The sequence below is a fragment of the Taudactylus pleione genome, unplaced genomic scaffold (genome assembly GCF_031769625.1).
Source record: "Taudactylus pleione unplaced genomic scaffold, aTauple2 ptg000290l, whole genome shotgun sequence".
NCBI classification, from domain to species: Eukaryota; Metazoa; Chordata; class Amphibia; order Anura; family Myobatrachidae; genus Taudactylus; species Taudactylus pleione.
The window spans coordinates 12450352-12473557 of record NW_028284692.1 but is presented as its reverse complement, the minus strand read 5'-3'; the positions used below and the strand labels follow the sequence as shown (position 1 = coordinate 12473557).

Here is a 23206-nt window from a genome sequence, read left to right as displayed (position 1 = left end):
AGATATGAGATTTGAGATGTATGAAGGGGTGGTGTTTTATCTGTAGTGGAATTTAAGATGGATTGAAGCAGGAATAGATGTGTGAGGGAAATACCAAATAGGAAGGCAGTAGTCACTATGGGAAATATTAAGAGTGTGGATAAGAGTTTTGATAACTTTATTAGCATTTATGTAGCAGAAATAATAAACCATGGAAACTTCTCAGTAGAAAAGCATATTTTACAGACTATATATATTCTTACTGATAGAAAAATGTTTAGCTTCCTGACACCAATAGTCTCCAGTTTTTAAGACCCATTGTTTATCTAACTCCATGACTGAATAACACATTTGTGAGAACGTCTCTTTTTGAACATTTAGCACATTTATCACCAATCCAACTATTCCCTGGACTCTCCCTTGAGGTGCAATTGTCTCCGATCTTGGCCGGTTTACTCATTTGCTATCTATGCTGGCTATTTGCCTGATCCTGACCTCAGATTGTATCTGCTAATAAACTAATACCTAGTAGACAACATGATCTGTGCCTACCTCCAATTCAGGTCCATTTCACCTCTGAGATCAGGTAGCTGGAATAAAGTCTTGGTTAACTCTGGTTCATATCCCGGCCCGCATCCTACTCCTGCTCCTACCTACCAGTCACCATGCACAACAATCATAACCTGCGGAAGTGCAGTGTGAAGTTAATCCCTTGCACCCACTGTAAAGTGGTGACACAATAGAGGGTAGATACTTCCCATCAGCCCACGCATGTGCAATTATAGGCTCCCGGAGAGAGAGCCAAAGACATATCCAGCAAAAAATTAGCAAAAAGTAGCCTATAGGTTACAATGGCTAACGCCATCTAAAGACGCCATCTAAAGACCGGGTGCTTAGCTTTTGGTGCATGGTAAACTGGCCATTTTCGTAGTCCTCTTAGAAAACTATTGGGACTGTTTTTGTGAGAAAAAATAGTACGACTGCCACAGAAATATCTGATCCTGATACCAAATGCGGCAGTATGCTCAAAACAGCCGTCTACGGAGGATTGATTGCAAAAAAAACATTATCTAGGCCCACAATTTGCTTATCTTAACAATCATTAGTAACAAAAGTGTTCTGATTTTGATGATGTGCATTGTACTTTAATAAACCGCAAAGCTCTTTAAAATGTAACTTTACGATGGGTCTTTATTATCTTTAAAATGTTTCTCTAGGTAAATGATTAGCCTTCTTTGTGGTTACAAGCATTCATTTCATACAGTACTTTCTGGCACGTCCAACTACTGTAAAAGCCTCTAAGAGCAGATATCATGCAGTGCTTTGAGTTGATAATCCTATTATTAAGTACGGGGGATTGTGACTCTTAATTGTACACCTCAGCCAAGTGTCCTAGCTGGAAACAAAATAGAGACAGCGTCATTTCTATATTTAAGTTTTAGAGCAAAAAAAAAAAAAAAACATTGCTGAGGAGGCTGGAATTATTCTCCAATTATAGAGAGGGGATAACTAAAGGGATTATTGGTAGACTTTATAAAAGCACATTGCACCCTTCCCTAAGGGCTATTTGAAATTCTACATACAGTAAGTAATTAAGCAAGTTGCATCCCGAGCTACTGACAGTGTTACATATATATTATATTTATTTATTTATATTTATCTGTCAAACCTGAAATTCTATTCTCCATCACTCTAGATCTCCACCATCTCTATTCATTAGCTGGTGGCTGTACAAGTAAGGTAAGGGTTACTTCATCTATTGGGAGCTGTAAAGTGATATGTTAGTCTGGCAGTGCTGTTGTAGCCTATGGTTTATATTTTCTGAGACACTGGCTAAATCAGACATACTTGTTCTTAAGAGGTAGATGTACTAAGCCTTGGAGAGAGATAAAGTACCAAACAATCAGCTCCTAACTGTTATTTTTCACACAAAGCCTGTACGATGGCAGCTGATTGGTTTTTACTTTATCTCTATCGAATTTATCTTTCTCCAAAGCTTAGTACATCTCCCCCTAAATGTGAATATGCAAAAATGGTTTTCAGTATGGAATGATTTCTTTTAATATATTTGATGCAATACTATTATGAAAACATCAGACTCTCAGATTTTTTTATACTAATAGCATTACAGCTCACAATTTTATAGTCCAAGACTTAATTAAACAGTAAAAACATAACAATGAAATATAAACCTTGTAAATTTACAAATATGTTCTGTTGTATTCATCATACATAGATTATTTGGATTCTTAATTGGTTTAATAGTATTTTCTGTCTAAATGGAACGCTTGAGCTCTGTCTGGAGCAGCGATGAGTACTGTATGCTATCTTATATGAAATGTTAGCGTTTTTAAATGAACAATGCGATCTGAAGCCAGGTGACCCAGAGCAGCTAAATATATATTATTCTCCTAAAGACTAGATCACAGTGAGCTGGTAATTTGTTTGTTGCTCTGAAGTAAATTTAAATATTCTCAATAGATATCGATAGTGCCACTAATAAAACTTTGCCTGTCTAGAGCAAGTTGCATACTGAAACCATGCTTATATAGTATATGCTATTCTCATGTATTATACTATTCATTGTGCATGCATGAACACTTCAGTATCCCGTCAAGCAGTCCAGTAATGTGCTACTGATACAGTTGCATGTAGGGTATTTGATACCGTCTGTGTACAGACAGATGATTAAATCACTGACCCTGAAATAGCACCTATGTCTCATAAGTAAACAGTGCCATTACATTCTAGTCATGATGAAGTCTTCAAAACTGTCTCCTGCTCTGATTGTCACATGATATATAATATCACATCATATGATAACTGTGAGTGACAAAGGCTGGTAGTCATGTAAAATATCTTCAGCCTGGACCTTTCATAAAATCACATTAGTATCTTTAAAACATGAAAAATAATGTACCTACAGATTTCACTAGGTTAAACCCAGCTCTATCTCGCAAAAATGAACTTAGTAAAACTCATCTATGCTGGGTTGAACTGTACGAGCAGGCAGTGGGGTCTCATCAGATTAAGCTTTTAAGGTTTTCAATTCCAATGAGCACAGCATACAAGAAACACTTATTATAGCGCCCTTCCATTTATGCTTTATATTATTAAAATGCTCAAGAATTTGTTTCCTCTCTGTCATTTATATACATTGTTATGAGACACAAAAAGACTGTTTACACTACTAGAATACTGCTGAATCTATGTTCTACCTTTGTTTTATTTAAATAGTGTGTATAGAGTTATCTTTATACCACTAAAAATTATGCTGATACAGGCAATCTGTTTACAGACAGTCTGTAGCAATTTTTTTTTTACACTATGAGAACGCTGATGAATCTTTCTCCTCCCTCTGATGTACATAGCTACATACTGTATTCCCAGCAAACATTTCCCCGGCATGATTTTCCAGCCCAATGTGGTGCACAAGAAATGTTGTGATGTTTTTGTGCCATTATTCTGATCAATGTGCGCATTCACAGACATATATCTGATAATTCAATCATGTTTTCATTACTAAAGTATTTGCTGAACTTTTGGTAAAGCAGCAATCCCACATACAATGTGTTTTCTCTTTAAATAGCAATTTCTTTTGAGCATGCATCTGATTTGTCTTTTTGTTATCTGTATTCCTACATTACCCCCTTTTCAAAATCTCTCTGGAAGGAAGCTAAGTATCGCTGACAAATCACAAACTCAGAGGTCTATTTCGGGATATACTGAGTGCAAAACAATTTTCTATCACTCCTTTTTGCTGCAATAGCAATATTCTATCGCTACAATTTAACAAGAAAACTTTGCAGGTTTAGCTGAGTGATGCTCAGCTCCCCAGCGATACTGGTTGGCAGTGGTAAGATGACTCTGACACCTTCACCAGTTAGTCTTGGAGTCTTCTGCAGATGGTGACTAATGCGTTCGCAGTGGAACTGGAAGCCCATACTTAAGCTTCTAGCACTGCATTTTGTGAAAATTAATTAGAGTTTTAAAAGTATTACAATAATGGTTAAAAATAGGAAAATAATTGTTTTTATATAGTTACTTTAGGAAAAAAAAAGCTTTATTTTAATGATTTAATTTAGATTTTCTCCATTACTGCCCTCGCTACAGGGTAGGATTTGTTAAATCGACTCCCAACAATAGCTTACACCAGCAATACTCAACAATAGCCACTGCTGGAGGAAGTCTTTGATAAATAAGAAAAAAAAAAACCTTATCTCTGGTGAATACAGCAATTTTAGTCAGAGAAAGGTCTGTCATTGCTTGATATTAGTGCCCGTGATCGCATTGCAGGATGCGATCATAGCGCTGGGATGTAACAGAATGCATCCGCAGGGACAGGGGCTCTGAAAGGAGCCCATCCTTGTGATGCAAGGGGTCCTGCACATGCACGGTCTACTGACCACACATGCATGGTGTCCATTGCCAGGGAAGGGTTCCTATGGAACCCACTCCTGGCTAGCTATGCAATATGTTGCCCATAGGCTACAGCAGCTTAGTAAGCTGCGGGTTCCGAGTTCCGTAATGCTTCGCATTCCGGAGCTTGGTAAATCTGTCAGCTCTGCATCCCAAATAAAAACATATGGGGTTGACTGTGCTGTTGGCAGAAATGGAGGAACATAAGCAGATATTGGAGATATCTATTGCAATCCCTCTGTAATACAACTGGGTGATACTTAATATTTGTGAGTATCCCCCTGAAAATAGGTGTTCGGGGAATATGGAATTGGTATGAAATACCGTCGGCCGCATGGCCGGCGGTTCGATTCCCGTCAGTGGCAGCCCAACAGGAGCAGAGTGCGACACAGCGGAAGCCCGACAGCGCTGGAAATCCTGATCATTGATAGGTAAGTATCCACTAACCTAACCTAACCCCCCTAACCCTAACCCTCCTTAGGGGTGCCTAACCCTAACTTCCCCCTAAGTGCCTAACCCTAATCCCCCCTCTAAGTGCCTAACCCTAACCACCCCCTTCCCCGCTGCCTAAACCTAAGTCCCCCGGGGGGGTGCCTAACCCTAACTCCCCCCCGGGAGCCCTAAACCTAACCCTCCCCACCCGCGGCTGTCCGCTCGCGGCGCCCGGCATCACTACGATCGTGAACCCGGGCGCCGGTCTCCCGGCATCGGGGAAATGCGGGCGTCTACATCTAGACGCCCGACATTTCACCCTTGCCGGGATAAGACAGTCGGGAAGCCGGCTGCCGGTATTTAGGCAGTCGGCTTCCCGATTGCCTCCCGGGAATATACCACAAATGTCAAATGATAAATGGGCCCCTTAGACTCTCATCATTTCATGTGAAGGCAGCAGTGGAGAAGGATGGGGAGGATATCACAGTGCAGATATAACTCAGAGGGGTGTTTCAAACCTTTCTTTACATGGGAACAGTGCAAAATTATAAATCATGAATAGCAGGCTGAAGAAACAAACCGAGGAATCATGGTGATTACTACGATTCTATACTGGTAGGTTAATTGCTTACAGACAAAAAGAATAACCCAAGTGCGAGTTCATGTGGTAGGGAATATAGATTGTAAGCTCCACTGGGACAGGGACTGATGTGAATGAATGAATATTCTCTGTAATAGAATTATTATCCATTGTCTGACTTTTATTATCTTTATTCTAATTGCAGCTGTAACCATGAGTAGCGACGTGGAAATGGCAGCCTATGGTGAGGCTGCAGTTTTCCTTAGAAAGCCAGAAAAGGAAAGGATTGAGGCCCAGAATCAGCCTTTCGATGCCAAAACATACTGCTATGTTACTGACGCCACCATAGAATACACCAAGGGGAAGGTTAAGAGCTCAGATGGAGGAAAGACTACTGTTGAGACGGAAGATAATAGGGTAAAATATAATTGTGTCCAAACATCTTTAATGAATTTGGGTCAGAGTTTCCATAATTTATTTACAACTTGCACATGTGTTTTTTACCCATTAAAAACACTTTTTTTAATAGGCAGATTTTACTACAGATCTTTATTGTTTACAGATCATAAACATGGGAGAACTAGCATAAAGGAGGATTGTATGTTGTGCCCCTTGCAAAGTTTTCATTACTTGGCAATACAAATGGAATATAAAATATAATATGTGTCCTTAGCATTTGTTTTGGTCTTATCCTATTTTTTTTCCAGGTTAGTAGCCAAGCTGTAAAATTAAGATGTATGTTTCATGATTATCACATCTCTGTTCTACATGTCAGACCGTCACTGTGAAGCCCGAAAATGTTTTTCCTATGAACCCTCCCAAGTTCGATAAAATTGAGGACATGGCAATGTTAACTCACCTTCATGAACCGGCTGTCCTGTATAACCTCAAGGAGCGTTACAAAGCTTGGATGATCTATGTAAGATATTCCCTACTGGCCTTTTATTCTTCATCAGTCAGTCATCATACAGGGCGGGATGCATGACTCATCGCATTTGGGATGCGATGCATCCCACCACCCTTCGCATGCATGCCGGAGTTAGTAACGCCAGTATGCATGAAGAACACCGCAAAAGACAGCTCTCTTGGTAAGAGCTGTCCTTTGCGAATGAGGGACTGCCAGATCTATGACCCAGAAGCCCCTCTGAAAGGATGCGCGTTCTGCGGGGGTTGCTGGGAGGGATCCGGTTGGACCCCTCTCACAGCACTCACCCGATAGAAGCCCATATGCTTTCATAGGGTAACGTCATTTGAAGATGGCGTTATCCACCGCGTCCGAGCCCCAGAATGCATTGCATTTTTGGGGTTTAACCGCATTTCTCAGTATGCTGCATCCTGCCCACAGTATGGTATAAATAGTACAGATCACTTATGAGACCTCACCTACAGTACTATACACCAGATATATGGGACATAGAGACTAATGACATCACATTATACATCATAGATAAGATGTCACCTAGGGTATAGTGTTCAGTTCTATATACTAGGTATCCAGGAGGACACTAATAAAATGTATATACATTCTGCGAGATCTCTATACAGCAGATTAACAAGATCACTGTGTATATTACTAATGGACTGTTACCTACTGTATAGTGTTCTTTTCTATACACCATATACCAAGAGGACACAGAGATTTAATAATGTTACTCTATGTCTCTCTCTCCGTCTGTCTCTCTCTCCGTCTGTCTCTCTGTCTCTCTCTCTTTCTATAAATATATATATATTGTAACATTGAGTGCAGTGCTCAGTTCAATACACCAAGTGCTTGAGAACAGGGCTGTAGAGATCCTGGCCGGGCCCAGGTAATTCCTGGGGGCATGGCCTAATGTAAGTAGGCAGCAGCCTCACTGCACCCACCGCAGCCCAGCACACACCAGTGACACTGCCGGTGACAGATAAGGGGATGGTTGGTGGCCGACTTGGGCCCCCGCAGGGCCCATCTATCAAGCCCAGGTAATTAGTACCCGCTAGCCCCTAGGTGTCCCTGCTTGAGAAGGCCACTTCGAGGGCATTAGGTAGCTGTCCAAGTCATTTCACATATCCCACCTCTAGTGCTTATTTCTTCACTACACAATTAAGTGATATAATAAAAGATGTATCATTTTTTATTGCAGACATATTCTGGTCTCTTCTGTGTCACTGTGAACCCCTATAAGTGGCTGCCTGTGTACAACCCAGAGGTGGTCAATGCCTACAGAGGGAAGAAGCGTCAAGAAGCCCCACCACACATCTTCTCCATCTCTGATAACGCCTATCAGTTCATGCTGACTGGTATGTTATAACACATATACATACATAGCATTTGACACATAGATGGATGTATGGCTATTTCAACTTCAGCAACTATGTAAAACTGAATGCAAATTCAATTTATGTTATAGTAGTGCAATCAGTGGGAGGGATGTACTACGCATCGCATTATGGATGCAGTACATCCCGCCACTTATATGATATACTGTATACCAACGTTAATAATGCTGGTATGTACCTAGTATTGCGATTAGAATTGCAAAGGACAACTCTACCGAAAAGAGCTGTCCTGTGTGATGACAGGACTTCTGGGTTTCTGACCCTGGAGTCCTATTTGCGCATGCGTGGCAGTCACGTCAACATGACACACACCCCTTTCTCGTCACTCTGGGAACATTCCTTTCCATTACATATGCACCTTATTGCCCCAAGTAGTAGTGCCCCTCATGCAGTGGCGGAACTCCCGGAGACAATGGAGTCATTTGCCGCCGGGCGCCAGCCCTGAAGTGGGCACTCGGCTCCATTGTCACCCTGCCGTTCCGGGGCCACCTGCTGCTAAGGACAGAGGAGCCGATCAGCAGTGGCACTCCTTCTTCATGACCTGCTGCTGTCGGCGTGATCTATGGTCGCGGATGTCACATAGCATGTGACCGCCACAACCCGTCTGACCCTACCCGACCGAGGAGCTGGAACTCGGAGACACCCCAGCACTTACCCGGCAGGGGAGTGGCTCAAAGATTTCCTCTCCCCTGGCTGACAGCCAGCACTTCCATGCTGCTGCTGCCTCCATGCAGTGCTAATGCTGTTCACTGCTACAGCCAGCAGTCGGGAGAGCAGCCCCAGATAAGCAGGGGCAGTGGTGTCTGCGGACAGGCACCAGTGCTTTGACTAAGTGGCATGGAGGGAATAGGAGACGCTGGCTCTTACAGGTAAAAATAACAAAGTGAGGAGAAACTGCATTCAACGTACGCAGGGGGGGGAGTGTATCATGGAGGGCAGGACAGAATACAGAGGGGGGGAGAGAGAAAGGAGAGTCTAGAAAAGGAAAACTAGTAGAAGGGGTGACAGAGATGCAAAAGGGGGTATAGATAGAGGTACACAGGGCCCAGACGGAGAGACAGAAGGGATACAGCTTGAGGCACAGAAAAGTAAGTGGGGGAACTGAGAGTCTGAATGGGGCACAAGTGCCATATCAGTCCTTTAACTCAGGATACATGTGGATTACACAGGTTCTGTGGCTGATGAAAACCAGGTGATATGGGGACTTGAAGTTAGCCAGCTACAGAACCTGTGTAATTCATGTGTGTCCTGAATTAAAGGGATGATCTGGCGAGCCTACACATATAGAAGCACAGACAGACAGAAGGGAGTATAGGTAGAAGGAAATGTGTAATTGGTTGGTTTAGGTAAAAATAATTTACTTGTTGTAGACAGTTCACTCAACTGTTTTGTTTTTAAATAAAAAAAGACATAGATGCAAGTGTTTCTGGGTCAAAATATCCCAACATCCCAACAACTCCCAGTGCATGCTGTGGGCTCCAACTGAACTGCACCTATTCCTCTGTACAGTTGGCCACATATAGGTGTCTGATCACAAAAATGGGGGGACTGCAGCAGATATCTCTGATATCTGCTGTGGTCCCCCTAGATACATTCGGGGGATACTGTAAATTTGCAGATGGCTCACGAAAATGGATGTTTTCTCCTAGGGGGATATCCTGAAAATGAATTAAGCAAATAGGCCCAATAGAAACATTCTATTTTAGTGTGTTTGTGTGCGTGCGCGTGTATAGATTGATAGATATTCACCAAATTTATTTTCCCTTTTTTTCGTGGAGGGGGGGCGCCAAACTAGAACTTGCCTGGAATGAACTTACGCCACTGCCCTCTTGCAATGCCTACTGTAGTAGTGCCCCTTATGCAAGCAGTGCCCCATGTAGTAGTGCCCTTTATACAGTGCCCCCAGTAGTGCACCCTTATACAGTGCCTCCAGTAGAGCACCCTTATACTGTGTCCCCCTATGCAGTGCCCCTTATACAGTCCCGTCCTATGCAGTGCCCCCAGTGCTGGTCCCTCTTATGCAGGCCCCCAGTAGTGCTCCTTATACAGTACCCCCAGTAGTGGTCCCCCTTATGCAGGCCCCCAGTAGTGCCCCTTATACAGTGCCCCCAGTAGTGATCCCCCTTTGCAGTGCCCCCAGTAGTGGTCCCATCTATACTGTGCCCCCATAGTGGTCCACCCTATTAAGTGCCCCCGGCCAGTAGTGCAAAACAGACAAAGACATGACACACACACAAAACACTCACTGACATACCTGAATCCCCGCTCCTGCTGCGCCTGCCGCTGTCTGCTCCTCCGTCCTCCTGCACGGCATAATGGTAGAGATATTACGACGTCGTCACGTCTCTCCCATTGCCCACTGCAGGAGCCAGAAGGCGGAGCTCATGAGTGAGCTGCAGCCCGGCTCTGGCAGTGGGTGCAGCAGCCAATGAGAGTCTGTCTGACTCTCATTGGCTGCTGAAACACACACATCGCCATAGCACCGGCGGTGATGTGTGTGTAACTGTGTAGTGCGGACTGCACTCAGGCCCTGATTCAGAGCCGGACGCTCTGACAGAGCGCTCGCTCTGAATCAGGGCCGGCCTTCCTGATTTTAGAGCGGCCTCCTGGCCGCTCGCATAGCTGTGGGTGACAACCCACAGCTATAGCGAGCAGCCAAAAAGATGGTCATCGGGCTTGCGACGAGACCCTTGTGGTAGGGTCTCGTCTGCCACGAGCTCTACCAAAAGCACTCCCGCTGACATGTGATGTCAGTGGGGCCGGCCCCAGACGGTAGGCGTTCCCATGGGAACGCCTCCGTCTGGCCAGCCACGCCCCCGGCACGCCCACCAAAGGGGGCATGCTGTCACTGACCATCAACAGCACGCCCCCTTTGTAGCGAGCCGCCTCCGTCGTGCGCATGCGCACTGGGCCAACTAGTTACGCCACTGCCCATCTATACAGTATCGCATTCCGATGCTTGGTACAAATGAGAAATGTGTCCAGAACTCAGAAAATGGCAGTTTTCTGAGTTTTGGTTGCATTTTAGCCTTAGTACTTCCCACCCAGTGACTATTTATTATTCTATTAGCCCAGAAAGATGTACACTTTATATTGAATGCTTATAAAGAAAAATACTGTTTATTAAAAAAAAAATGTAACCAGGGAATCCAGTATTGGTTTGATTTAGAATATACTTGAACTATTTAAGTTTAGGACGTTGATAGTATATGCGTGCAAACTGAATTTTAATTTTTCTTTTTACTGTCAGATCGTGAGAACCAGTCTATTCTGATCACGTATGTAGACCTGTCATTTTATTAATCCACCTTTTATTCACATAATATAACATTCAATATTCTAAATGTGATCTCTATAGCTAATAATGGTAGAAGTGGAATATTTTCTCCTAATGGGCTCAAATAATACAATGTCTAGTTTGATTAATTGTTTGTGCTTTTGGGATAAAAAGACAATACCCCACATAGGTTGCTAACATGAAGTCTGTACAATTACTTTTATCAACTCTACGGGGTATATTTACTAAAGTGAGTGTTTTTAGAAGTGGAGATGTTGCCCACAGCAACCGATCAGATTAAATGTTAAGTAGAATCTGATTGGTTGCTATGGGCAACATCTCCATATCTGAAAACACTCACTTTAGAAAACATACCCCTACATGTCAAGTGCTAAGTACTAACATATAGTGTGTCCCATCATTATACTGCAGCGGAGAATCCGGAGCAGGGAAGACTGTGAACACCAAACGTGTCATCCAATACTTTGCAACAATTGCAGCTGTGGGTGATACAAAGAAAAAGGAATCAAGCAGCAGGATAAAGGTATGAGAAACTAAGCTGGAATCTCCCTAGAAAATATGAAATGAGAGATATTACAGCAAATCCAAAATTGGAAAGCTATTGTGTTATAAGATTTAACAGATAAGTAAAAGGTGATTCTTTTTCAGATTGCAGTTTCTGAAACCTCCTTTGGCCGCTGACACAGGGTATTTTCAGTCTCACAGAGAATAGAGTTCTAGGGGTATATTTACTAAAGTGCAGGTTTTTAGAATTGGAGATGTTGCCCATAGCAACCAATCAGATTCTACTTAACATTTATCTAGCATCTTCTAGAAGATAATAGCTAGAATCTGATTGGTGGCTATGTTCTATGACCCTAGTGTAGGGTCATAGAACATCCTCATTGTTCCGTAACTAACCAGAGTCTGTACACATACTGTAGGTTTTATAAACAGTTCATCCTATGATTAGGCAACAAATCACTATGTATCTGAGGAGTCTCTTTGGCAGCTTTATTAGTTACTTTAGTTTACATATAGTTAGTAGTAGTAGCTAATACTAACTTATTCAAAGTTTCACACTTTGGAGAGAGATAAAGTGGAGAAGTTTCCCAAAGCAACCAATCAGCTTCTGTCATTTACAGTATCTATCTAGTACAGTCTTTTAAATGACAGATAGAAGCTGATTGGTTGACTTGGTCAACTTCTCCACTTTATCTCTCTCAAATGTTTGATACATCTCCCCCTAGATGTGGATGTTCGCTCATCTAATTAGTTGTACACATTTAGGTGATGACACTGGCCCTAACCATATGCCTGTCACACCTAAGGGATTTCCTGTACCTTAACTGGAGACAGGAGCTGGAGTGGAGGCTTCGTGTAGAAAGCTAGGTGGCTTGATGAAGTTCCTTTGCATAGATTATGGAGGAAATCAAGGAGAATAGGCACTGAATAACTACAAGCAGGTGTGAACCCAAGGGGAATGCCTGAAGATCAACTGCTACAGCTATTAACCACCAGGCTGGGACTGATATGTAGTAGCTGGGCTGGTACCGTGAATTGTGACCGGGCTAGAACCGGAATATGCTGAACAGGCTGGGACTGGAATATGTGGACCGGACTGGAAACGGTATATTCTGACAGGGCTGGGACCAGTATATGCTAACCGAGCTGGGACCAGTATATTCTGATGGGATTGGAACTGGTATATGCTGAAAGGCTGGGGATGGTATATTCTGACTGAGCTGGAACTGGTATATGCTATCCAGGCTGAATAGGAGTAGCGCTAGTAGAAGCAGGAACACAAGAAGTTCTGATATACTGCTAGACCAGGATGGCGACTGCCATCCACAACGTTGTACTGGCAACTCAGCAGCACTCCACAATGTCCACCTTAAATAGCCATAATTGTTATCAGCACGCTCTTGCTCAAGCCCTATTCTTGGTGCAAGTCATGCATCTGAATACAGACAGATAACCCACAGTTGTGTCTACCTGCCTTCCACACCCTCTTCCTCAACGTAACTTTTGTATGAATGCCCCATTGCCACCCAGTTACACTAATTTAGTCATAAGTGGAGATGTGACAGATGAAAATGTCTCTAAATCATACACTTTGTCTTGGAGCATGCACAGTGCTAACTATTGAGTTCTATGCAAAGATGACTTGTGTGCAACTCTGCACCAGCTCCTCATTGTCAGGAATATACAGGAGATAGTGTTCAGGGCTTTTACCAAAATGGGCTAGAAGCATGTACAGTGCTGCTGTTTATTTGTTTTGCAAAAGCCCCTAAATACATGCCCAGATGGTTCCTTAATCAACCTGACACAGTAGAGAGCAAATGAGAGTGGAGACTGAATTCTGGGTGACTGTTACAGGTGGTATGTTTAACCTTTACCTTTAATGATCATTTTCCCCTCACATACAGGGCACCCTGGAAGATCAAATCATTCAGGCTAATCCTCTTCTAGAGGCCTTTGGGAATGCCAAAACCGTCAGGAATGATAATTCATCCCGTTTTGTAAGTATTTTTTTTTAAACAAAAGGCCACAAAAACTTTCTAATTGTATCTTTAAATATATTGTTAATAGCCAAACACTGCAAATTTGGAGATAGTAACATCATATTTAAAGTAAAATATTTCTAACATTAATTATAGGGATATATTTTTATCACAATATTCGGAAATGTTGCAGTAAAATTTTTACTTTTAGTTTACTGTTTAACAGTCTTAACACTTTGTGATTTAGAAATATACAATAGTAAAGCACCTCTGGTGCTAGTAACGTAAAGAAATAAAATATACTGTTCTTGTCAGCCCCAGTTGGGATCCTGACGATTTGGGTTTCCAGCGTCAGTATTTAGGGTTTGATTCAGAGCCGCTCGCAAAAATCAAGTGCTCACTCTGAATCAGGGCGGCCGCTTTTTAAAAAAAAACGGCCTCCTGGCCGCTCGCTAAGCTGTGGGTGACCACCAACAGCTTTTGCGAGCGGCCAGGTGATGGTCGCAATCGGGCTTGCGACGAGACCCTTGTGGTAGGGTTTCGTCTGCCGCAAACCTCAGTGAGCTTCCAGCTCTAATAGAGCCGGAAGCTCACCACTGACATCACTGGTGATGTCAGTAGGGCCGCCCTCAAATGGCAGGCGTTCCTTCAGGAACGCCTACATTTAACCAGCCACCCCCCTCCCCGCCTACAAAACTGGGCGAGCTGTCGATCAACATTGACAGCCGCCCCGTTTGTAGCGAGCACCGGAGCGAGTGAATTTCTCACTCGCTCCGGGGCTCGCACCCATGCAGTGTGCATGCGGCGTGTGCGTACTGCCCGGCCATCGACCCACTTGCGAGCACATAGCACTTGCGAGTGGGTCTGAATCAGGCCCTTAGTCCGCCGGCAATACATCCGGAGGTATTACATACTGATTTCCACCCATGCACCTAAAGCCGGCCCTAGGCATTGGCAAACTAGGCAAATGCCTAGGGTATTTGGAATGCCTAGTGGCTTGCATGCCAAGCTTAGGGCACGCTCAGCTTGACAGCGGCCAATGGCGATACCGGAATGGGCGGACGGTGCCTCTACTCTTGCTGTCCTACCACGATCGGAGCTCTCAGCTCAGCTCTGATAGGTCAGCAGCTCATACAGCCAGCGGGAGCGGGGAGCAGAGACAGTGGGGGCAGTGGGCAGTAAAAAAACAGGGCTGCTGGAGGAGGGCTGCTGGGCATGCCTATCTGCAGCAGCTCCTCCTCCCATGGGCCTTTGCAGAGTCCAGCAGGCTAAGCCTGTCTGCAAGGAGACACACAGGGGAGTGGGGGCATCCAGTGCTCTTGCTGGCACAGGCAACCAAAATATCTAGTTACAGCTGCTGAGGGGTGATGGATGTTGCTGGCTGCTGCTGTGATCTGTACTGCTGGTTGATGGGTGCTGTGCTGGGAGAGGGGTGCTGAGTCAGAGGCAGAACTAGTTATGGTGCAAGGGGGCACCACCCAAAATCTTTCCTTGGGCATCAAACTGGTTAGGGCCGGCTCTGCCTGCACCGATTGGGATGAAACCAACGCACGGTGGTCCAGTTGGATCCTGACCAGGTTTTACAATATTAAAATGCAGGCTCATTAAAAAGCATTCATTGTGTCTGCCACTCTCCTGTTTTCATTGCTGTGTACATGCATTTTCTTGATGCAAAAGAATCTCTTTTTATCGCCGGCAATCAGAGGAGACTGATGATAGCAGTTGGAATCTCTCGCGTCTTTCTATTTCCTCACAACAGCCCCCTGAGATGATGCAGAACAGCTGCAGACCCAGCGATTTAGGATGCAGCACAGCTACATAGAACAGCCCCTCTCCCCATCTGTTTTGGATATAGGGCCGGATTTATTATGGATCGCTCTTGTGATCGCAGCTGCGATTATGCACGCAGACTGCGAAAATATGCTAATGTGTGCAATTGCAATGCCGTCGCAGCCCAACATAAGCCCACTTCCCCTTATTCATATCCGTACTACCTTGTAAGTCTGCAAAACCATTGGTAACATCAAGCACAATCTGTGCCTCACGCACAATTACAACAGGTCTGATCTTACTCAGAATTTGCTAACCTCATCGCACGCAGTGAGAGCTCAAGCTGCGTATATCATTGCACTGGTTAATTTATGCACGCCCCTGTAACGGCGTTCAAACGGACAGGCACGTCTGCCTCCTTCCCCGACCACCCCCCCAAACAGTCACTTCCTGTCAATCACTCTGCTATGGGTCTGCGTGGTCACTGTGATTACAGTGGAACCTGCGGGCACACACACTGAGTCTGCGATGCATACGCATGCGCAGTACACAACAGTCGGCCGTCTGCGTGCGTAATCGCAATATCGATCCATAATGAATCAGGCCCATAGTCGGGTGCTGGTATGGTGTCTCGAAATATATATATATATAAATGTATATGTATTTGTGTGTTGCTTCAACTACACAGTATGATGGTGTTGCATGTTTACCCAATAGGGCAAATTTATCCGCATCCATTTTGGCACTACAGGGAAATTGGCATCTGCAGATATTGAAACATGTGAGTATTTATTTGCATCCTTGTCATATATCAACACAATTAGTAAAATATCAGCAAAACTTACTGCATACTACACTTTAAACATGTTAGATATATTTAGATTTCCCTAAATATCCCTTTTTGCCAGGCAAGGGCACGTATGGTAAGACAAAAGTATTATTCATCCTTGTGGTCAGGGCTATTGTTCTGGAAAAATAGGTTGAGCAACTGTGGGTGTAGATACTGGGGGTGGAGCTATAGAAAAACTTTTATACATAAATTATATTTATATATATATATAGTTATATATATACAACAAACCAATCTTCCATATAGAAGGAGGCGGCACTCATATGGACTTCTTTCAAAAAATAAATAGCATGATTTATTGAGCCGACGTTTCAAAGCCGGAGCGGCTTTGTCATCAGGGTGCAGAGGTGATGACAAAGCCGCTCCGGCTTTGAAACGTCGGCTCAATAAATCATGCTATTTATTTTTTGAAAGAAGTCCATATGAGTGCCGCCTCCTTCTATATGGAAGATTGGTTTGTTGTGAATTTTGTTTAGGAAGGCACCGTGGCATGTGACTATATACCTGGAGTGCCCATCTACATGCATACTAGTTATATATATATATATATATATATATATACACACATGCAGTATATATATATATATATATATATATATATATACACATACATACATATAAGTCACTCATCTGGCACTCCCCCTTCCTGAAGAAATGCACCCTTGTGCTCTACCTGTAGATAATACACATACAATTCCCAAAAGGAGACACTCCAGGATTTGAATAATAGAAAACACAGCAACTATGCAACGTTTCGGTTTATTATTCAAACCGTCATCAGGCTTAATATTATTAGTAATTGATCATATACATGATTAAGGGGGTGGTCAGGTAATTGACATTCTGAAGGTTGACACCAGAATATCAGCAGGTTCAGAAAGTTGACAGTCAGAATGTTGACATGTTGACATGTACAATAGGTTGACACTCAATGTTGACATACAATTAGGTCAACATGGTTAAAATGTTGACATGTTCAGAATGTTGAAGGATTTTTTGTTGATTTGTAGGGTTAGGTTTAGGGTTAGGTTTGGGGTTAGGTTTAGGGGTAGGTTTAGGGGTAGGGTAGGGTTAGGTTTAGGGTTTAGGCTAAAATAAGCAAAATAAGCAAAAAAATTGTTGACATACTGAACGTGACGTCGTTTTAACCATGTCAACCTAACTGTATGTCGATGCATTGGTTGTCAATCTCCAATTATCTGACTATTGACAGTCTGACTATTTACATTCTGGTGTCGGTAGTCAGAATGTAGATAGTCAACAGCTGGTGTTGACTGTCGAAATTCTGAATGTCGACTAGTCATGCCACACCGGGTTAAAAGTGTGAAGAAGTTTCCAGGCATTGCTTATGGTAAGGAATGCTAGAGATAGGGCTCACAAGATGACCTTAATACAATTACTATTTAAAATGTGGTAAAACAAAATACAAAATTGAAAGTATATACTCAGTGGAAACTCTGTATACACCTATACAGTATTAGGAACTATTATAAAAACAGAAATGTTAATTTTAATATGGTTTTCTGGCTTGAGTATAATCATTTGACTATTTTCCCATCACATATCGCAAACTTATTTTTTAAAATAAATAAATAATGAATTAAATATGTTATTACAGATCTGCTTGAGAAGTCTAGAGTCACTTTCCAGCTCAAAGCAGAAAGAAGCTACCACATCTTCTACCAGATCTTGTCAAACAAGAAGCCTGAATTAATTGGTAAGTGGTCAGCGGCACAATCAGATTGGTAAGTGATCAGCGACACAATCAGGTTGTTAAGTGGTCAGAGTAAAGAGCAAACCAACATGGTTTTGGCTTTTATATTACCGCTTCTTTAGAAAATGGGCAGACTTTCTGGAATCGCGCTGATGCCTGCATCTCGCAGACTCACAGGCTATTACTTTTTCCCCTAAGTGGGACAACAGGCAACCACATTATGGGGCATATTTATTAAACAAATTTTGCAGGAAATCCCTCGAAAATCCCCAAAATGTAAATATCCCCTGACTGTATTACAGGGTTTCGCATCAGAGATTGGTTCCCCTGTAGTTCCCCTGTTTCCGATTGTAATAGCAGCCCCCATAGGTTTCTATGGGGGCTACTATATTGTGAGATTTACCCAGCATTCCGGAGCTTGGCCTTGTTAGACGTCATTAGCCATTGCTGACGCAATCACATTACTTTACACATCGCAGGGACGGGCTGCTATCATAGCCCCTGTCCAGGTGGTACAGAATTTCTTATTGCTGCAAATAGCAGTGAAAAGAAAGTCAAATTCTCGGGTGTAAAACCCGTTAAGTAATAAATGGGCGCATATATCAATGAGAATATATGATTGCTTATTAGAAATCTACAAATGGAAAAATATCCGTTAGATTGCCATGTTTTTCTTATTTGGCCATAATGCTTTATTGGAACTTGCCTTTTGTGAAGCGTAGACTTGTGGTTTCTAGGGATTCGGTATACAGTAGATCAGGGTACACATTTATTTAATTGAAAACAGAAGCATTTCATACTGGAAAATATCACTGAGATCCAGGATACACTCAAAAATATGACAGTTTATTTAAAATCATCTTTTTTTATTTTTAGATATGTTGTTGATCACAACAAATCCATATGATTTTCCATACATCAGCCAGGGTGAGATCGCAGTGGCCAGCATCGATGACGCAGAAGAATTAATGGCCACAGATGTAAGCTGGTTATAGCATTTGTCCTTACTGTATTAAATGTGGTGGCAAGCAAGGCCCACTTACCTCTTTGTCTATTAATATACAATCTTGGTTTATTACTGAGATTGTTTTAAAGTGTAATGCACTGTAGAGTAAACAGGAGCTATATACATTCATGTTGATAATAATAATAATTTATTATTCTTATTATTATTATGTACTGTATGAAAAAGACTGCAATCACACAATACTACTCTAAAAGGATATATTATTTATAAAAACTCTTTGTATTTAATTGCAGAGTGCCATTGATATCCTGGGCTTTACTCCTGAGGAAAAGGTTGGTATTTACAAGCTAACGGGAGCAGTCATGCATTATGGAATTATGAAATTCAAGCAAAGACCAAGAGAAGAACAAGCCGAGCCAGACGGCACTGAAGGTGAGTCTAATATGGTGGCCGAGCGGAAGTGATATGGTGTGTCTGTCTGTCTACCTAATAAGACACATAAATTAGAGATTGTGCAAAGAAAATGGAGCATGCTCTGTTTCACAAAGCTTACCATGAAAGAATAAAGGAGTTGGGTATGAGATACTGATGGCTTACAAGCCGCCGGTTCAAAACCCAACGAGAATAGCCCGACAGGATGACAATCCCGACGCCGGCTCATAAGCATCTTTAACCCTCCCCTCCCCTCTCCCCCACTAACCCTCCCTTGAGAGTGCCTAACCCTAAGACTCAGGGGGGTGGTGCCTAACCCTAAGTCCCCCCCGCGGTGCCTAGCCTTAACCCCCCCTCCCCGCACCCTAAACCTAACCCTCCTATGGGGGTGCCTAACCCTAACCTTCCCCCAGTGGTGTCTAACCCTAACCCCCCTTCCCCTAGCCTAAACCTAACCCTCCCAGGGGGGTGCCTAACCCTAAGTCCCCCCGGGAGTGCCTAAACCTAACCCTCCACCGTGCGACTACCACATCGCGACGCCTGGCTAACCTACATTTGGTATGCCGGGCATCGGGATTTCAACGTGGGGCTAATGATGGGCGTCTGTATTTAGACGCCTATCTTTAGTCCCATGCCGGGCTTTCAGTGTCGGGATTCTGGCGTTCGGCATTTCGACCGCCGGCATCCTGACTACATCCCGAATAAAGTACCTCAGTATGTATAGCATGGAGCAAAGAGATTAGAGCTGATGCTGACTTAATGTACACCTGTTAGCAGAGCGTACATTGTGGGAATTTGCACCACACATGCCGCGGAGCTTAGCAAAGTACAGGTGTTACAGAGTCATTTGCCTTTCGATCGCATCTACAGTTACGAGAGAAGAAGCATATCTGGGCTATAACAGGGCCTTCACATGTAGGCAAAGCTGAATTGGGGCATACCACCACATCTGCAGGCTATGGTGACTATTCACCTGGCCGACATACCCATCAACCCAGGGATCTGCTGACTGAGCTGCAGATTGGCAAGCCAATACACATTTACCAATCTGCTGCTCAATGTGTTTGTGCTGACATCACAACTGGACGGGCATTTAAATTTGCCCCCCCAGTTGAGATATCCGTCACTGGCGGTCCCTGCAGCAAGTGTTTCAGCAGTCAGCGGGTGACCCGTAAACACAGGCAGATGCACCAATATATCTGCTGAATATATCTGTATCGGCGTTGCTGCAGCGCCGACCCAATATATCTGTGAACAACGTAATTCACAGACATATCGGGTGTACACCTGTTCAGTGGAACGAGCGATATATCTAACAGTGTGTACCCAGCATTAGACGTAAGTGGAAATATGCATGTACAGTATTCAGATGTATCTTGTAAAGGACTGGTGCAAGTGTAAGTTACTATTGGAGTAAGGGGACACTAAAGCTAGTGGGCTTCTCACCTTACTGGAATGGTTTTACAAAATTGGGAGAATATATTTTTACAGAAAAATAAAAAATTTATAATAATTTAAATGTCACATTGTTAAGAAAAAAAATTACTCCATTCCCAACATCCTCCTCTGCTTAGTAAAACCAATTCAGTCACTGTGTGTGATGCTGCACATTTTGCATGAGTCCCATAAAATTATAACAAATGCATAAATATCATGAAAAATGAAGAACATCCCTAAATTTCCTGCATTTCTCACCCCCAGTCCTCCACCAACATGCTTCCACCTTAAGTATATTGTCAAGCAAGTGCAGTGTACCAAAGGGCCATGACCACACAGCATGAGGATAGAAGAAATAAAAAATACTACAAAACCTTTGCCTCTATATACAGTAATTGTGTCAAACCATATACAAAGCACAGATATTTGGTATCTCTATACTCAGCAAAAATAGCTGATTACTTTTTCAGATAAAGAATCATGGAAAGGGATTTGGTTTCTATTTTTTGTTTCTAGAATTCACTTAAAACATAAAGATATTAATTCCACTATTCCACCAAAAGGAAGCTCTATCAATAACAAAATAAGCATTAAAAAAATCAGTTGTGTCCTAAGAAATAAAAAAGTTTTTAATTGTGAAACAAGCTCATGAACAAAGCATGGAAACTAGCCTGGTCATGAAGGGAAGAAAGACATCCAGTCATGAAATATTTATTTTTTTTAAACTATGTGTTATGAAGGTTTCATAGAGATCAGAATATAAATACAATAGCTGAAGTACCTCCTTCTATAATTGCTGTGGCAGTGGAGATTAGGAGTACTGTAGATAGGGAGTATTAGAAGTAATAGAATGATTGGGAGTACAGTAGATGGGGGTATTAGAGGTTACAGAATGATTTGGTGTACTGTAGATAGGGGTATTAGAGGTTATAGAATTATTGGGAGTACTATAGATAGGGGGTATTATTAGAGGTTACAGAATGATTGGGAGTACTGTAGATAGGGGGAGATATAGAATTATTGGCAGTTCTGTAGATAGGGGAGGTATTAGAGGCTATAGAATGATAGGGCATACTGTAGATAGGGGGGATGTATTAGAGTTTACAGAATGATTGGGAGTACTGTAGATAGAGGGAGATATATAATTATTGGTTCTGTAGATAGGGGAGGTATTAGAGGCTATAGAATGATAGGGCATACTGTAGATAGGGGGGATGTATTAGAGGTTATAGAATGACTGGGAGTACTGCAGATAGGGGGGTATTGGAAGTTATAGAATGATTGGGAGTACTGTAGATAGAGGAGGTATTAGAGGTTATAGAATGACTGGGAGGACTGCGGATAAGGGGGGATTGGAGGTTATAGAATGATTGGGAGTCCTGTAGATAGGGGAGGTATTAGAAGTTATAGAATGACTGGGAGTACTGTAGATAGGGGGGTAATTGGAGGTTATAGAATGATTGGGAGTACTGTAGATAGGGGATGTATTAGAGGTTATAGAATGACTGGGAGTACTGCAGATAGGGGGGTATTAGAAGTTATCAAATGATTGGGAGTACTGTAGATAGCGGAGGTATTAGAGGATATAGAATGACTGGGAGTACTGCAGATAAGGGGGGATTGGAGGTTATAGAATTATTGGGAGTCCTGTAGATAGGGGGAGATATTAGAGGTTATAGAATTATTGGGAGCACTGTAGATAGTGAGAGGTATTAGAGGTTATAGAATCCCTCTATCTGAAGGTTTGTATACTATGGAACCATCTTACCCACCAGTACTGTCTCTGTTACAGTGGCAGATAAAACAGCGTACCTGACTGGACTGAATTCTGCAGACTTGCTGAAAGCTCTTTGCTTCCCCAGGGTCAAAGTGGGGAATGAATATGTCACAAAAGGGCAAACTGTAGAACAGGTACGTAGCACTGCACAACATGGCTACCGTCATTAGTTACCTGCAGTTATCCAGTGCTTACAGAAAACAATTTCTTTCATCAGGTTCACCATAATGTGAATGCCCTCAGTAAGTCTGTGTATGAGAAGTTATTCTTGTGGATGGTAACCCGCATTAACCAGCAGCTCGATACCAAGCTGCCCAGGCAGCATTTCATCGGTGTCCTTGATATAGCTGGTTTCGAGATCTTTGAGGTTGGTGGCAAAAGTAGCAAAATAGCTAAAAAAAATTATTGTAGCTATGGTCACAACAAGAAAATTCATTTGACTTCATTTACTAACATTACATGTATGGGGCACATTTTGTCTGTAGAGTAAGTTAGCCAATGAGAGCAAGTGTGTGACTGGTTCTTGTAGTTAAGCCCAAACGAATAGTTCTTGTCTTAGTTACTCTTCAGTCTATTTGTCTTATGTGTGTTTTTTTGGGATATGTTTTGGCTTGGAAGAATTAACAGCACCTGAACCTCTTTAAACATGTAATTTTTATGTATGCAACTGTGTAATTACACTGTAACACAGCATTTCTCACAAATAAAATAGCAGTGTGTTCTGGTGTGAAGGACAGCCGCCATTTGTGAGC

General features: G+C 42.7%; 1 protein-coding gene across 1 annotated transcript in view; it reads left to right on the top strand.

Annotated features, from left to right (window-relative positions):
• Nucleotides 1–1675: 1675 nt before the first annotated feature.
• LOC148511907 (myosin-3) overlaps nt 1676–23206 on the top strand; it is a 57794-nt gene continuing 36263 nt past the window's right edge. Inside the window, exons 1-13 of the mRNA XM_088482673.1 lie at nt 1676–1719; nt 5616–5827; nt 6186–6329; nt 7531–7687; nt 10977–11004; nt 11436–11547; nt 13433–13525; nt 15995–16058; nt 17746–17844; nt 18718–18821; nt 19102–19240; nt 22470–22588; nt 22672–22821. Of these exons, the coding sequence (XP_088338799.1) occupies nt 5624–5827; nt 6186–6329; nt 7531–7687; nt 10977–11004; nt 11436–11547; nt 13433–13525; nt 15995–16058; nt 17746–17844; nt 18718–18821; nt 19102–19240; nt 22470–22588; nt 22672–22821 (1413 nt within the window). The 5' untranslated portion in view covers nt 1676–1719; nt 5616–5623. The remainder of the gene's footprint in view (nt 1720–5615; nt 5828–6185; nt 6330–7530; nt 7688–10976; nt 11005–11435; nt 11548–13432; nt 13526–15994; nt 16059–17745; nt 17845–18717; nt 18822–19101; nt 19241–22469; nt 22589–22671; nt 22822–23206) is intronic.